Source organism: Adiantum capillus-veneris, chromosome 20 (genome assembly GCF_014529385.1).
Source record: "Adiantum capillus-veneris isolate H3 chromosome 20, ASM1452938v2, whole genome shotgun sequence".
Taxonomy (NCBI): Eukaryota; Viridiplantae; Streptophyta; class Polypodiopsida; order Polypodiales; family Pteridaceae; genus Adiantum; species Adiantum capillus-veneris.
Window position 1 is genome coordinate 106,919,659 of NC_140950.1, and position 17,963 is coordinate 106,937,621.

General features: G+C 43.2%; 1 protein-coding gene across 1 annotated transcript in view; it reads left to right on the forward strand.

Moving 5' to 3' along the window:
- The window catches only part of LOC147433039 (uncharacterized), a 31,184-nt gene extending 16,983 nt beyond the window's left edge, over nt 1–14,201 (forward strand). Inside the window, exons 3-8 of the mRNA XM_086492788.1 lie at nt 10,711–10,881; nt 10,966–11,082; nt 12,562–12,759; nt 12,876–12,935; nt 13,060–13,158; nt 13,645–14,201. Of these exons, the coding sequence (XP_086348914.1) occupies nt 10,711–10,881; nt 10,966–11,082; nt 12,562–12,759; nt 12,876–12,935; nt 13,060–13,158; nt 13,645–13,761 (762 nt within the window). The 3' untranslated portion in view covers nt 13,762–14,201. The remainder of the gene's footprint in view (nt 1–10,710; nt 10,882–10,965; nt 11,083–12,561; nt 12,760–12,875; nt 12,936–13,059; nt 13,159–13,644) is intronic.
- The last annotated feature ends 3,762 nt before the right edge of the window (nt 14,202–17,963 follow it).

The window sequence follows — 17,963 nt, forward strand, 5'->3', positions numbered from 1 at the left end:
CTCATGATCCTCCCATTGATGAGTCTCTTATTAAGTGTAATGGTCATGGTTATATTGTTTGACCCAGGCAGTTTGCATGATCTGATTAGTTGTCACGATTGTGACTATGTTAACAACAATACATCTACTCCTAGTTGCAGATATGCGAAGTGCCATGCCAAGCAGAACCCCTACGCTTGGATGGTCACGGCCCTTTGCCCAAGAGACTGTGCCTCTTCGCCAAAAGCCACACTCCCTCGACGACTGGTCACACCCCTTCGCTCTACGGATGCGACTCTTCGCCCAATGGTTGCAGCTCTTCGCTGAAAGGATGTGTCTTTACGTCTAAAGTCATGTCTCTTCACCAAGAGACGTGTCTTTTCATTTGTCTCTCTTCGTCTCCTATATAATGCTAGGTGCAGTGGAATGATTGTTTGCGCTTTGCTCAAGATGAGTGCTCCGAATTGTGCTCAAGGTTCCTTTTGTTCTTATGGAAGGGAGAGCCTTCCGTTCTTAATGAGAGAATGCTACGGTCACAAACAAAGCGAATGGACACTGTGCGTGCAAGTATATGAGACTGAGAGATAGAGAGAGAAGAGAGATACGACACCAGAGACGTTGTAAAACCCTCCTCCGAAGGCCCCACTCTCGTCGGCGAGAGTGGTCTACTTATGATTGCACAATCTGGTACAAATGGTATGCATGAGATTGATGCAAGTCTAGGCTATGTCGGCGATGACGACGTTGACGACTTAAGGGCTGAAATCTGCAATCTTTCTACTGCTGTCCAAAAACGCTATGGGTTGAAATCTGCGAATCTTCTATCTGCTGAATTATGACTCTATGTCGAGGGCGATGATGCGACGACGACGTGCTGAAAACCGAAACGCTAGAGACTGAGGTTGAACAAAAACGCTAGTTGATCTTGCATTTCCAAAAACGTTGGGCATGTGAAAAACGCCAAGCATGTGCTGGTCTTTCCGGCGACGATCTGATGCAAAAATGCCAAGGGTTGACTTTCCGGCGATGAATGCTGTTGAAAACGCTAGGGATAGAAATCTGCTGCTTGGAGAAAACGCCAAGGCTTGGGATCTTGCTTGGAGGGAATCCACCAAGGTTTTGTTGAGAAGTTGCCTGTTGAGCAAGGTACTCCTGCTGCCTCTTCTACCAAATAGTGCTAGCTCTAGTTTGCTTATATACAAACTTAGCAAAATTGCCCTACCTACTTTTGTTGGGAAGTCACTTAAAAATAATAAGTGAAAAATGTCAAAAATAGGGAAAATAGGCTAAACGCACTAGAAAATTTCCCTAACTGATTCTGATGGGAATTCTAATGATCATGCTGTGTGCAACCAGAGGATATGCATCTATGCTAAGTGATTGGGCATGCACGGTCTACGAATAAACTCACAAAAGTGCCAGATCACTTCTAATCTAGACTGACTGGACTGACTGAACCCTGATCATGCTGTAGCTTGTCCACGGACACATAGGGTTGGATGTGTCACGTGACATATAAGGAGTCTATTGTACTCAGTTTTCAAGCAATCATCAATGAATCAACACAGAGTCTTTTGAGTCTTGTTTCGGAGTTCAGTTCAAGTTTCTTAAGTCTTAATCATGAGTTTAAGTACTTAATTAAGGATTAGTACCTAGAATCCTTACAGTGGTATCAAAGCAAATTTTTCCCAAGACCCGAAGGTTGTGAGTCCTCTCACCCTCGCCGCTACCCTCTCCCCCCTTTCCCGGAGTTGCATGGAAGCCGAGGAAAGATGGTACACACGATTACTACAAGCATGAGGTGACTTGTATTTAATTTGCTTAATACTTTACTTATAAAAGAACGGGACAGCAATGAGTGTGTGTGACGTACTCGGCAAGTTTATGCACCCTTTCGCTCCTTCGTGCTTGCACCCTTTCTAGGAAAAAGGCATCGCGAGCGGCCACCTCCCCTTCGTACCCCTTGGGCAGGAGAGGGCACCTCTTGAGTAGCAATCCATCAAGCGTCAACAATTATTCCCAATCGGCAAGGGGGGGAACTCTGGGGGGAGGGGCTGTCGAGGATGAAGCTGAGGTGGGTGCTGGAGGAGGGACCTCATCTTGCTTAAGAGGACTGAAACGGTTCCCCGTGTGAACCCACTACTGCTGGGCAGGCACCTGAAGACCACTCTGAGTGTGCCTAGATGTCACTGTGGCCCCTGCCGTTGTCGACCACGGACCTCCTACCATCCCTCCTCCGCTTGAGCCCCAGGCTCGGAGGGAGGCTCTGCATGTGTGCGCTGTCTCTGCTTGTGGTTGCTGACTAGCCCTTGCAGGCTGGGGCTGACTCTGTGGTGTAGGTTGTGGCCTCCTCCTTGGACAAGCCTTCGCAAGATGGCCCATCAGTCTCGACAAATGAAGCACTGGTGCGGGAGATCCAAATACTCCACACTCTCTCTAAACCAAACTAGTCCCTAGTGGCCCTCTTCGGCGTGGCTTCAGCACAATCGACAACCCCAATCCAGTTATTGGTCACTGGTGATTGACCGCCCATGGTCGCCAGAATGTCTTCGTCTTTACCTTGGTGCCTGGTTTGCAGAAAAGCGAAGCCCAACAAGAAACAAGTGTTCTCTCGGACTTACCGTTCCCGATGTTTCCGAGTGGTTCCTTACACTCCTCTTTCCCAGTAGCTGATTTGGTGTCGGAGGCCTTTCGTCTACTTTTGAAGCCTTCTTCTTCTGTTCTCTCATGCACATCAATCAATACTCGTGTGAATGTGCCATGGCCGATTTTCTAGATGGGTCTGAAGGTTTCGCGTTCATCACGTAACTGAATTACGTGGACGATATTCCCTCTGAGCTGTCAGTATGTTTGGAGAAGGCGATAACCATATTATGTCCGAGGACACCCTTGCTGTTCTCAAGGAGCAGATGGCAGCACTTTCGACAAGCCTCGCATCAATCAATACTCGCTTGGAGGAGTTGCAGATGCGAACCAAATTTTCTCACCCGAAGCATGGTTTCTCAGAGACAACTAGACACAAAGTACCTTCGTGCGAGCAACAAAAGTCTCAGCATGAATATTCTTGGAAAAGTTACAGTTCTCAGCAACCAACTTCTTATCGGAATCATCAGCAACGAAAGCAGCAACATGAAGCTTCCAACGGATCATCAACGATATCAAGATGGCCTTACTTAGTGGCACATATATCCGACCCTAGTCGAGTACTCGGTCGTGAATACCGCAACGCTGGACAAGTTCCCCCTCGCGAGCCATGTCCTACATTTAGGTCTTTCTTATCTAATGGTGGTAAAGTTGAAGATTTATTGATCTTTTCCTTATGCAAGAGGATCCTTTAGAGGTCTAAGAGGCAACAACTCCATCGACCTCCGCCTTATCGATTGAAAGCCTTAATACCCGCTGAAACAGTTGAAGATTCAAAAGATTCCGGTTCTTGTGTGACAAGGGACAAACACATAACCCCTTGTTTGGTCGTGATCCAAGCAGGAAAATTCGCCTCGTCACCGCCCTTGCAGAATACAGTCTTTGTCTCTAAACAGATACCAGATGCTATGGTGAATGATAATTTTTCAAACTTGAAGACTGCAGTCCTTACCTTCAGCAGTGCAAAGGATAAAGCAAATACAGGCTCTTGCAGCACGACTTTAGTCGCTGCAAATGAATCTTTGGACACAATGTGTTCTATTGATAAACCTTTACAAATGAATATACCTCCAAACACTACTCTGTCTCAGTCTACAACATCCCTTCAGGAGGTTCTTACTGTTCGAGACAAACCAATGGAAAACCTTACAGATTTCCAACCAGTGGTCATCACTCAACAGAAAACTCATCACTCAACAGAAAACTCAAGTCAATCTACCAATAGTTTCACTTGAAGCAGATACAAATTCAATCTTTTATTGGACAAGCTCGAAGTTACAAAAGACTTTGACAAAGACACTTATCAAGTTGCAGATATGATCAGTTTTCAGTTTGGCAAAATAGTCATGGTCAATAACAGGGCCATGACGTGGGACTTAACAAAAAGAGCTTTGGGTGCAGAAGCACAACAACAATACATTTCCTTCTCCCGAAGTTTCTACAACTACCCTAGGTTTTATTTAAAGAGGGAGGGAATGTCACGATTGTGACTATGTTACTTATTGTTCGCCAGTGATTCTCGTATTAAAGAAAGATGGATAGAATGTGCATTGACTATAGAGCTCTCAACAAAATCACCATCAAGGATAGGTTTCCAAAACCCAAGATCGATGATATAGTGGACAGGTTACAGGGCTCTATATGCTTTAGTAGATTCGACTTGCAAAGTGGATATCATTAGATCAGGATTGCTCCTGGAGATGTATACAAGACCATGTTCAGGACGTCCTTTGGATTGTACGAGTATTTGGTGATGGCCTTTGGTCTCACAAATGCTCGTGCAATGTTCAACAGATGATGGACAGGATTTTCAGAGAGTAAAGGTCATTTGCGGGCACCTTTTTTGATAACATCATCATATTCTTCAAGAGTGAAGCAAAGCACAACACCACGTGCCAATAGAAAAGAACAGACTGAATAGACTTTTAGCACTTCAATAATAGAAAAGAACAGACTGAACAGACTTTTAGCACTTCAATAATAAGTGAACTGAAAGAGAGAGACGACACGCGACACGGAGTGGCGGAATTCCACCCCAGAGAGTCTGTCACGGGACATATCCAACCCTATGTGTCCATGGACAAGCTACAGCATGATCAGGGTTCATTCAGTCCAATCAGTCTAGATTTAGAAGTGATCTGGCACTTTTGTGAGTCTATTCGTAGATCGTGTATGCCCAGTCACTTAGTGTACATGCATATCCTCTGGTTGCACACAGCATGATCATAAGCATTCCCATCAGAATCCATTAGAATCCTTCAAGGGAATTTTCCAGTGCATTTAACGTATTTTCCCTATTTTTGACATTTTTCACTTATTATTTATTAAGTGACTTTTGTTGGAAAGTAGGTAGGGCAAAGTGAGTAAGTTTGTATATAAGCAAACCTAGACTAGCACTAAATGGCAGAAGAGGCAACAAGAGCCAAGCTCAGCAGGCAACTTCTCAACAAGACCAAGCCTTGGTGGACCTTCCCTCCAAGCAGCAGATTCCCCTTCCACTAGCGTTTTTGGAAAGCATCTCGGTCTAGCGTTTTTGCATCATCAAACCATCGCCAGAAGACCCCAGCCACTAGCGTTTTGCATCAACATCCATCTCCAGCAGAAGAAGCAGACAAGCTAGCGTTTTTGACATTAGCAGCCCTAGCGTTTTTTTTGAAGAACTTCAGCCTTTGCAGATTCAGCAATGCAGCGATTTGCAGCAGTAGAAGACCTTCAAGTTCAGTCCTAAAAGAAGTAGCAGATTCAGTCTGAAAGACCATCAGTTTTCAGCCCTCAGAAACCTCAGTTTTCAGCCCTAAACCTGCAGATTTTCATCGTCAAAGACCCACAGGAAACAACTCCCAAATCAGCGTTTTTGGACCTGCAGCAGATTTCAACCAATAGTGTTTTTGGACAGCAGTAGCAAGATTGCAGATTTCGGCCCTCAGGTCGACTTCGTCATCACCGTCGTCATCGTTGACATAGCCTAGGCTTGCATCAGTCACATGCATTTCATTTGTACCAGATTGTGCAATCAATAGTAGACCACTCTCGCCAACGAGAGTGGGGCCTTTGGAGGAGGGTTTTACAACGTCTTTGGTGTCGTATCTCTCTTCTCTCTCTATCTCTCAGTCTCATACACTTGAACGCACAGTGTCCATTCACTTTGTTTGTGATCATAGCACTCTCTCGTTAAGAACGGAAGGCTCTCCCTTCCATAAGAACAAAAGGAACCTTGAGCACAGTTCGGAGCACTCATCTTGAGCAAAGCGCAAACATTCATTCTGTTGCACCTTACATTGGTATCAGAGCTTTGGCAGTGTTCTGTATCACTCAAGGAAAGAACCACAAGAATCACAAGAATTTTTTTTTGCTTGTTGAGGTCGCACGAACCCACTTGGGCATGTCGATTCCTAATCATGTTTTTGAAGAGTGACAGGAAACCCAAGAAAGAAGGGCTTGTCCAGCCTCCCCTTGTCTCTCTTTTCACTCATGGAGAGTGGACCGTGCACTTAGCAGCCGGCCAATTGACGTGAGGTGGGAAAAAGCAACCTTGGTGTGTGCGCAAGGCCGCCAAGGGGTACGCCCGCGGAAAAGAGCAGAACTCGGGTGAAGAGAAGATCCTTCTCTAACACAGATTGCAAGTGAAAGAACTCAAGAACCCCACGACCCAAGACCCCCAAGAACCCAAGTTCCTCGTGAACTTAAGAACCCAAGACCCCAAGAACCGACAAGAACCCACGACTTCAGTGGATGGTCATCACTGGAAGCGGAATGGATACTTCGCCTACAAGTAATGAGCATGAGAGAGGCGAAGAAGAATTTTCCCACCAGGAGGTTTTTTCGACCTTCCCCCTTCCCCATCTACGTCAAGGATTGCACTAACTCCTATACCAGATGTTTATGGAAAGGAAATTAGAACGCGAAGCAAGAAATGCAGAAATGGATCGCAGAAATGCAGAAAGAATGGCAGAAATGGAACGCAGACACGTGGAAAGAAGAGCAGAAAGAGAAGCAGAACGAGAAGCAGCAAGGAAGGAAGCCAAAGCAATACAAGAACAGAGCGACCGACAAAAGAAAGAGTTCTGGCGACTCTATTCTCAAGTTCAGGCACAGATACAAGAGATTTGGGGAAAGGAGACTCTCTCAGTCTCTTCTTCTCCCAAGCATGACACACAGGATTTGCATGATTATGAGAAGCATGATGAATTGAATGATAATGATGAGCATGATGATTTGAATGATAATGACAGCATGATGATTTGGATGCCAATGACAAGCATGATGATTTGCATGATCAAGATGTGATTTCTCACAAGCATGATGAGTTGCATGAAGATGATGTGATTGTTTACAAGAATGATGTGTTAGTGGATGCTTTTTCTAGCGAAGCTAACCTCGTTGTAGATTTGATCAATCACAAAGAACCGATCTTGGCTTTCGAGTCGAGGTCCAAAGAACCCCCACAGGACGATTCGATCATTCAGGAAGAACCGAACTTGGCTTTCGAGCCTAGGTCCAAAGAACCCTCACAGGAAGTATTATGTGTTCGCATGATTGATACGCACGCATTGTTCGAGTGTTTCATTCGTGATCGTTTCCTGTATTTTAGTCAGCGTCTTTATGTAATCCCTTTTATTAGGCATGACACATTGTACGTTGAGCAGAAGAAACAGACAAGCTAGCGTTTTTTACATTAGCAGCCCTAGCGTTTTTTTTGAAGAACTTCAGCCTTTGCAGATTCAGCAATGCAGCGATTTGCAACAGTAGAAGACCTTCAAGTTCAGCCCTAAAAGAAGTAGCAGATTTAGCCCGAAAGACCATCAGTTTTCAGCCCTAAACCTGCAGATTTTCAGCGTCAAAGACCCACAGGAAACAACTCCCAAATTAGCGTTTTTGGACCTGCAGCAGATTTCAACCCATAGCGTTTTTGGACAGCAGTAGCAAGATTGCAGATTTCGGCCCTTAGGTCGACTTCGTCATCACCGTCGTCATCGTCGACATAGCCTAGACTTGCATCAGTCACATGCATTTCATTTGTACCAGATTGTGCAATCAATAGTAGACCACTCTCGCCGACGAGAGTGGGGCCTTCGGAGGAGGGTTTTACAATCTCATACACTTGTACGCACAGTGTCCATTCACTTTGTTTGTGATCATAGCACTCTCATTAAGAACGGAAGGCTCTCCCTTCCATAAGAACAAAAGGAACCTTGAGCACAAATCGGAGCACTCATCTTGAGCAAAGCGCAAACATTCATTCCACTGCACCTTACAGAGTCTTTCGGTATTTCTTTATATTGCATCAACACAGTACAAGCCGGTACTCCAGACTCTGTACCTTCTCCAGGAAGCATGCCAGAGAATGAGCCCTAACCTCATATTTAAAGGCCCTTGGCCTAAAAAACAATTACAGTGAAAAGCCTTCAAAACTCAAAAGCTCCTGGTCTAAAAAGCAATGCCAAAAGCTGTCAGCTTTTCGTAAATCGCGCTGGTGTCCGTACAGCAGGCCACGTCATCAGCCAACGCAATTTTCGAAAATCTCCCTGCTGCCCTTAGGGTTAGGGTTAGGGTTTTTGCAGTTTTAGGGTTAGGGTTTCCAAAATTAGGGTTTGTAGGTTTTAGGGTTAGGGTTTTTAGAATTAGGGTTTGCAGGTTTTAGGGTTAGGGTTTCCAGAATTAGGGTTTCAGTAGTTAGGGTCTATGGCAAAAATTAGGGTTCGGGTTTCTGCTCTCGGGCAGCCACGTCATCACTTTGCGACAGTTTAGGCCCCTCGGCCACATCTGTGAGTTGGTTCCATTCTTGAGGCTTTGACACGTCAGCAGTTTGTTACACAGATACTATCTCTTCCAGGTTTCTCAGGCATTACGGCAATATAGATTGGTGGTTAACAGGAAGAAGAGCGAGTTTTTCTTGCCAGAGATACACTTTTTGGGACACATCGCCTTTCCAAAGGATGTAAAATGAACCTGGCCAAAGTAGAATTGCTTCAACATGCTGTAATTTCCTCTTTTGGTCATTGTCAGGTGCCCAAAGCTTTGTATAAGCACCCCAATGCTTTCCCGAGGCTCCCTTGGTGTTGTGGAGCAATTTAGGTGCGAAACCCTAAACTTGCAAATAAACACAGCAATCTGTAATTCTCTGTTTTGGATCGTTTTGAGTGGAGCAAACACGTTTACGCATGTCTCAAGAGCTTTCGCACGCAATAGGACAATTCCCCTTTGAATTGGACGAGTTTTCACGCGAGAAAACTCTTTGTTTTTGTAATTTGTCTCGATGGAATTGTGTACTTGTGGGGGATTAGCAATTAGTTAATTCGGTTCTTGTACAGAAGGCTCTTGCCTTGGCAAACGCGCATAAAACCCATAGAAGTGTACATGTTCATCCGAGAAACCCAACTTGTGGGGCATTACTCTGTCTTTCTCCCTTTCATATGCCATGCACCCCCTTTTCACAGCAGGATCTAGTGAGATTCCAATTAATCAAATCCAAAAAAACGTTTTGCCACACCTACTCTTCACAGCCCCGCAACCGGCCATTGCTGCCCCTATGCAGCAAATACCATCTCCCTTTGCCTCTACGATGTCCTCTTCTTCGCGAACACGCTCAGAGGGTCCACCTTCCTCTCTCTGCTTGCCTTTGCGAAGTGTACATCCACATCCTGCTCCTCGGCCAAGAGCCTCAGCTTATTTGTCTCTCTTTGTCTCTTTCTCAAAGGGTGCCTTGTCCGTTGATGAATGCACCGTATTGTTGTATGCATGCTCAAGCAAACGTAAATATTGTTCCCACTTGCCCTTATTGTTTGACACATAGCATTTGAGTAGGTCTAGGACAGTAGAATTGTCCTTTTCTGACTGTCCATCAGTTTGTGGATGAAATGAAGATGAAAACTTCATCATAGTGCCCATGTTTTCAAACAAACCTCTCCAAAACAAACTTGTCATGCGACGATCACGAGCATTGACGATTGATTGTGGCATACCATGGTACTTAAACACATTGTACATGAACAATTGTGCCATTTGATCAGATTTTATCTTGTTCCTGAGAGGAATAAAATGGACATGTTTGTTGAAGTTGCAAATAATGGTCCATATACTATCATTCCCTGTCTGTGTTCTCGGAAGATCAATTTAAAATCCACAGCAATACTTTCCCATGGCTTATCTGGAATAGGCAGTGGTTGTAATAACCTGTCAGGTGCAGTGGAATTGAAATGGTGAAGATCTAGTTTTACACTTTCACAAATCCTTCAACTTCTTTCCTTGTGTTAGTGATTCCTTTTAGCTTCAATGATGGTTCCTTTTGCTTTCCCCTGAAGAGAGGGACTGAGAGAATGCAATAGAGATGTGCAGAGGGAGAGAGAAAGAGAGAGAAGCCGCCCGATGGGGTCCCAACCAACCCTCTCAAGGCCCCCCCACACAGTTGCCGATGTGGTATTTGCTTTAGATTACGTAATGGCTTCTCTTACATTTGAGAAAAGTTAATGTGATCTATCTTAAGAATAAGTATATCAAGAAATACTGCCTGAGGTGCCTACCTTAAGGGCCAACAGCACCTCTGGAGGGGAACTTTGTCCCTCTATGTGCTCTTGGTTGTGTGTCTATTTGAAGTTGGTTTCATGTTCTGTACTTCAAAGTCTTGTGATTGCAAGTCTTAGCAGTACTTCACCGTCTATCGAGTTGTGCCAGCCTCACAGTTAGACTCTCACAAGAGGACTTCTCTTAGCAGTACTTCCCCGTCTATCAAAGTTGTGCCAGCCTTACACTTAAGACTCTCACAAGAGGTGCATCAACCTTCAAGCACATTCTTCCAGCCTGAATAGAAGCAGGTGAACAAAAGGCTATGGAATTACCTTTTCAACGATCTATTGCCTTCATCACAAGATTGTATCCATTAGAACAACCCAATAGAATAATACAACAATTTGTCAAACCCTATCCTATGGCTAATATTGTTTGGATAGAGTAAGTGTAGTTTTCTTTTTCATGGTACAGTAGATTTTCAGTATAAATCTACCTTATATTTTGAAAGAATGATTAAAAGAAAGGATGCTGTTAACTGTTTATTAACATGCGCCTCACATTTAAGGTATTGTTTTTGTGCAGCAATTGGTTCTGTATGAAACATCCTCGTCAGAGTTGGACATTATTCGGGACATTTCACGAACGTTTCCCTCGCATGTGTTTTTTCAACAAAGGCATGGCCCTGGTCAAAGGTCGTTATATAATGTCCTCAAGGCTTACTCTGTGTATGACAGGGCTGTTGGTTACGTTCAGGTAAGCTTCGTTAAGCTTTTGAGACCACATTTCAGAATATTATTGCTTTGATCTTTGAGCTATCTGGAAGTTTGATTTACTCAGGGAATGGGGTTTTTAGCTGGTTTGCTTCTCCTATACATGAGTGAGGAAGATGCTTTCTGGCTACTGGTGGCTTTGCTGAAGGGTGCAGTTCATGCTCCAATGGAAGGCCTTTATCTGGTGAGGATCATATCTTTGAGTGAATGTACTGGTCTTTCTCAAAATTTCAGTCCGGAAAAGATCCAGACCTCCTCCTTTATCAGAGGATAGCAGGAATTGCACGTAAAGATCAATCACACATCTGGGCAGAGAAGATTATGACTAGCAAGACAGAACAGTTTGTGGACTTAGTTTTTGTCCTTTTTAAGTTCTTCAAAGTACTTTCAATTGCATGTTTTATCAGTAGGTGGGTTACTTGACGATTGTTTGTTGATGCCCGAGACACCGATAATAATCTTTGCGTGCATGGTTGTCTTGTGCCACGTGTTTCAGTTGAATAGAAGCCTCTTGAAACTAAAGGTTATCAATCACTACAGGATACTCCCACGTTGTTCCTCATTCAGGATAGGAGTGCAAATTCTTTTACCTTCATTATGTATCATGTGTTATCCTTCTTTTACTCCTTATTGAAGCCAGTTGAAGTTGAGCATTGCTTCTCTAGTAGTTCGTAATTATATGCATCATTCTTACATTCAAGAAACCCCTGAAGGTTTGTATTTATAGCTCTATGTCCACCCTATCACAGATATTTTCTCTCATGCCTACATGTTTTGTTCTTGATGGTTTCTTATTTTCTTTCAAATTAGATTTGTTGCATTCAATGAAGTGCATGGATACTTTTCTTGTTCATATATATGGAGTGAGTGAACAAGGGGTGGGGATGCTGCAAGCTCAAAAGGATCCTTTCATTCTAGGTTCCAGTTACATGGGCTCTTCTTGGCCCCCGTTTTGCACATTGCAAATTGATAGCTTTCACCTCTTTTTCCATCCATCAGAAGAAGGCTTTCTTTTGGTCTGATGTCACTTAAAAGCACTTGGCTCGACTGTGTATTTACTACAAAATAATATTTTGAACTAGAGACCTTACAACTGACTGTGAAATGTGGCCATGTTTATCTGCTTGTGACAAATATTATAGCAGCATTTGTGAAGGTATGAGCGTAGAACCACACTGATGGTATTTGCAATTAATTTTTAGAAGAGACATTCGTAAGAGCTTGGTGTATTCCAAGAATTGGTTCATGTGAACTTAAATGTCACCACCTGCAAATTGCATCAGGACCTGTGAATTTTACTGCATTCTTTTTGTCCTGGCAATAGTGAGCCAAACTCAATAAAAGTCCTCACTTTTTATCACATTTTCATGGCAGATTTTCTGTATAAGTGGATGCATAGTGATACATAGCTGACGCAATTGCTTTGTTTTTAGCGGGACCATTTTTTGTTTCACGGCCGTGGAATATGATCTGGCATTTTGCATTTATGGATGTATTGAAAGCCAGTATAGGTTCCTAGCTCTGCACTGTGCACATGTTCTCTTTCAATGGTATGAATGGGCAAGGGGTTGCCCTGATCCTTTTTAATCTATTCTTCAGTCTTTTATTCTCTATGTAAATATTTGGGCAAAGGTACCAAAATCTTTCTTTGTCATATGCTCAGGTTGGGCTACCGCTTGTTCAACAATATCTTCACCAGCTTGACAGACTTGTGAAGGAACAACTGCCAAAGCTTGGAACCCATTTTGAGGAGGAAATGATAAATCCGAGCATGTATGCGAGCCAATGGTTCATCACTGTGTTCTCGTACTCTTTTCCTTTTCCTCTTGCACTCCGCATATGGGATGTTTTCCTGTTTGAGGTTAGTAACGGTGCTATGATTTCCTTTTTGGTATTTGCACTTTGCTAGTGAAAAAGATTTGGAGTCCTTCCTAATATATATTGTAAATTTATTAAATGTCAGATAAATTTTTGCAGGGTGTAAAAATTGTGTTTAAAGTTGGGTTGGCACTCTTGAAGTATTGCCATGATGACCTGGTAAAGTTTTGTCTTTGTCTCCGAGCCCATGTGAATTTTTAAAAGCAATTTTACCTTTTTCTGGTGGGTGGCTGTACTATTTTTTGTTCTCCAAGTCTTGAAATCACTCAAAAGCTGTTTGCAGGTCAAGCTACCGTTTGAAAAGCTTGTTCATGCATTGCGCAATTTTCCTGAAGATGCCTTATGCCCAGATACTCTCTTACCCATGGCTTTTTCAATCAAGGTTAGTCCTTCAGATGTTTGTGCTCATCTTCTGCTGTTCACCAATTTCATGAACGAAGAACTGTTTTTATGCATGGTCAAGTCAAGAAAAGACTAGGAAAGATAAAGAAAAGAAGCACGCTCACTCTACAACCTCTTTATATAGAGAATGTGAAGGCAGTTGATTTTCCAATGTCACGAGGCTTTTCATTCCTACACTCACTGTTCGCTTTTGCATTTGAAATGTTTAAGGTTTTGTGTTTTTCTGAAATTGTAGGGACTTGCTTGCGTTCCATGTGAATCGCGCACACACGCATATGCTCACACATGCACGCACGCGCCCCCCCACACACAAGAAGCAAAAACCCAATGTCTCCAATGTTCAATGTTAATCATGCCTTTTTTTCGAGACACAAGAAGCATCTTCACGAATGTACATGCACCAGAATGAGTAGTGCATTCACCATCCAATAATAATTAATGGCTCACGGTGCACGAGAAAGGGCAGGTATCGAAGCGGCTGGAAGAGCTTACATTTGAGTATGAGCAGATGAACAATCCCTCTCAGGAGTCTAGCACAAGCTTGAAGACGATCAGACTACGAGGTTTGCCAAAGTTGTGCTGAGGGGTGAAAGGTTCTGTTGACGAGCCTATTGGGGATTGTCGTGATGGTGATCGATGACAGAATGTGTAATGAATCCCATTTTTTCTGCATGGAAAATCGTCAAGAAAGTCGTTTTCTGCTTAATCTTCGGCAAGTTTCAAAACTACCTCTCTGCTATTTTGTAACTTTATTGATTCATTTTAAGTGGTTTAGGATGACTAGGGTATCTTAAAGAGGAAGGATTGTAGGTATCTTTCCAAAAGATTGAGCTAAGCGCTCTATGGTTACTACCGCATATCGTAAAATAGTTGGGGATCTAGGCATCTGCAAGTTATTGCCTTCAGGTTATGAACTTGAGCCTCTAAAATAACATCAAGTATCCTGTCTGCAGGATCATTATTCTCATTCTATCGAAAGCTTTAAACAATAAATGGACTGCAATGAAGTTTTAGTTTCTTTCATGTTCTTTTTTTAGTATATTGCATGTTTTTGTCAGTATTTTTCATGTTTTTGTTGTATTCTTATTTTAGTGGCACTACTCTAATGATCAACACTAAATGATTCGTATACATGTATAATGGGGTTTTGTGTGTGTTAGAGAGAGAGAGAGAGAGAGAGAGAGAGAGAGAGAGAGAGAGAGAGAGAGAGAGAGAGAGAGAGAGAGAGAGAGAGAGAGAGAGAGAGAGAGAGAGAGAGATGTAAATGAAATGAAATGTTATATTAAACGTCTTCAAAAGGCCAAAATGACCTATGAGACCAAACTGATATAATCTTGGTGGATCTAATACAATGTCGGGACTTTGGGTACAAAATAAAAATGAAGTAAAGTGAAAAATTTAATTCATCATCATCATTATCATCAATGCCCGAGGATGCTAGCATCGGGCGTTGTCCAAGAAAGTATTGCATCGGTCGTTGAAGAGCATCATCAACTTCTGTCTCTGAAAATAGTCGTACTAGGCGTCTCCCATGTCGTGCTAGAATAGTCTTGGTCCTTTGATGGAGCCTTCGTTGATGGCGTAGGCGCTCTCGTAGATGTGGGCGTCTAGCTCTCCTGAGCTCGATGGCTCTGTCTACTAATATACATCTGGTAAAGGTGGGCTTTGAAATGTGTTGTGAAGTTTGCTCATCTGACTGTTGAGTCCTTGCTCTAAAGAAGTCAATGAGCTCCCTCTGTGAATGTCTCCCATTGCCTGATCTCCTCATCAGACTCTCCTAGTCTTTCCCTGTGTCTGCATAACTCTAGCAAAAACAACTCGAGGCATCTCTGATCTTGAGCCAATGGTCCAAAGCCCTCTTTGAATAGACAATGAAAGTGGCCTCGTATCTCAATAGTATACCGGACAATGATAAATGTGGTGTATCTCTGTCTCGGGCTCTATATGACAGTTGGCAAATATTGGCCTTGGTACTCATAAATGTGTCAGTCTCAATCTCTATCTGATGCGATGATGTGCGCATCTGACCAATAGCACATCGTAGCCCATGGGATAAATGAGTGTCCATATAGGCCGGTCTGATCACATATCCATCCTCTGTTAGTTGGAGAATATGCTCTCTATAGAAAGCCATCTTCATGCCCGAGAGAGAGAGAGAGAGAGAGAGAGAGAGAGAGAAAAGAAAGAAAGATTTTTAACGTCTATGTCAGGCCGAAATCGGCCTATGAGACAAATCGAATGTACATGGTGTGTATGTCCCATTATCGTGCTTAGAGGCCGATTATGGGACTGAAAGAAACATCATTTGGGGGGTATGGAGTTGATAAGTGATTCTCCATATTCAAGGATTGTGGAAATGAGGGTCGTGATTGAGAGCCCACATAGAAATAAATGAAATACGATATATTAACGTCTTCAAAAGGCCAAAGTGACCTATGAAACCAAAAGTTTACAATAGCTGGTGAATCTGATACAATGTTTGAAAAAATAACTAAAAATCTAATTAAAATGGGGGGGCAATGGGAGGAGGGAGTAGCCTATGGCAAGGAAGAGAGGGATACATGTAAGGGCCTCTCCGACAGTAGAGGTAGGCATCATATACATCGGCTCCCATGTCATTCTAGTATGGTGTGGATCCTCTGTCGTAGTCTCTGTCGATGTCGAGAGGGCCCTCTCATCGGGGGTTGTGGGACTGCTCCAACTCTATCGTCCGATCAAGCAATGTACGTTTTCTGCAGCTATTCTGTGGGGTCTGTTGGTTCGACTCAGCAGTCTGTGTGACTGAAAGAAATATGTAATCTGTTGCTATAGCTGTATCTCCCTTTGTGAGCCCCTCAAGAGATCCTCTCTATGTCTTCGTAGCTCCAACAAGTATAGTCCGAGGCATCTGTGATCCTAGTATCTCATGACCCTAGAAAGAGGTCCAAAGCTCTCTCTAAATAGATAGTGGAAGCGGCCTCGTATCTCATAATGTGCTTGACAACAACATATGTATTATAATTCTATCTTGGCTCCGTGCACAACTGACAAGTCCTGGTCTCGGTTGGTACTCCTCTAAATCTGTGTGTCTTGATCTCTAGATGGTGCGAGGATGTGCCTATCTGACCAATAGCACATCGTATCCCGAGAGAGAGATGAGTACCCGGGTTTGATCATAAATCCATCCTCTGTAAGCTGAAGAAGATACATAGAAAGCCATCTTTGTACCCAACTCATGTGTTGGTTGTATCCATGTCCTTCTGGTATCCAACTGAGTCAAGTCTTGCTTGATGAGCCTAGTAATCCCTGTCCGAGTGAGAGAGATGGAGGGTGCATCCAGGCAATACTGAAAGGGGGGTAGTCTGTCCATACTAAAGCCATGCAGGTGGAACCAAGATGCCATTTGTGCATACTAGCATGATCTATCTCCCTGTGATTCCAGCTGTCTTGAGGAGCTCCGCCCTGAGAATCTCATGTGGTGCTAAGGCCTTGGCCCTAATCATCCTAGAGATCATAGAAACCAAGGGCCTCTCCATACATCTCCATCAGTACTGCCAACTCTGCTGTGATGATCCACTGATGGTTCCCATATCTCCACTCTGTATAGCATGGCAGAAGTGACTAGAGTATCAAAGAGCCAAAGCTTTGTTTGAGGTTCTTGGAACTGAACTTGTGAACGCATCCTCTCAAGTCTAAGAGAGAGAGAGAGATCTATTCATGTTTTGCCAAGGCCGGAACGAGTTTTGAGACCAACATGTTACAAGCAAAGGTCTCCTAAGTGGATGAATGCTCAAAACATTGAAAGAGAAGGGCCTTCAGATTGTATAGCATTGAAGTTGGTGTCAATCTCCCCATTCTCGTCAGTCTACATGTCTTTGAGGCGGTGGCCAGTATCAATGGTGCGGTCCACCGGAGCTTCTGGTCTCTGATATTTGCAAATTTGGCCATATTTGTATATTCAGATTATATTATGGTCGCATCCAAGGCATCAGATCTTTCTTGGCAAAGAGAATATGAAACGATGGATTAAGGACTTCTGTGATGCCCACTAAATGCCATTCAATTTCATTTTAGCCCTGGTTGCTATGTGTGTGACCTTTGAGACCAAACTAAAGCTTTAAAAGCTAATAACCACACATACAAAAGGTGCATGCAAAATATTCAAGACATCACACCTTGAAGATGTGTCCCTATTGGATCGAGGTGCCTTGGCATCTTCCTCTTGTAGTGCTCAGTGATAGCTTTGATGAATGGCTTGGTTGAGCGTCAACGTTGTACCCAATCTATCACACTTGGAAGACGAAACCTCTTGATGATGTTACTCTTACCTGGGTATGCCAATATGAGAACCAGTAATTGTGCTTATGCATGGCTTGATTGATGAGACATCGTATGTAATTTTCGAACGCCTCCAAAGTTCCAAGAGGAAGCACCTGATGCCTCCTGAATTTGTGCGACTCCACCCATCACCATTTTGAAATTCGTGGCACCTCCTTGAAAGATCATAGCATATCATGCATCTCACAAAGTCGGTAGATGCAATTCTCTACCTCTAAACACTCCCATATACATCTCCATTGTCAATTGATGTCATGAGGTATGAATATGACCAATAGCTGTGCGAAATTCATATGAAAGTTTGGTATCCATATAGTTGGGTTGGATGATAAGACCATATGTGGAGAGCTAAAGAAATCGACTCCAATAACGTGGCATCCTAGTGCAATGTATCAATACTGGTCTACCTAATCCATGTCTTCTCTACATCTTGTCTCAACATATTTACTTCAGTTATTTGGTTAAGTT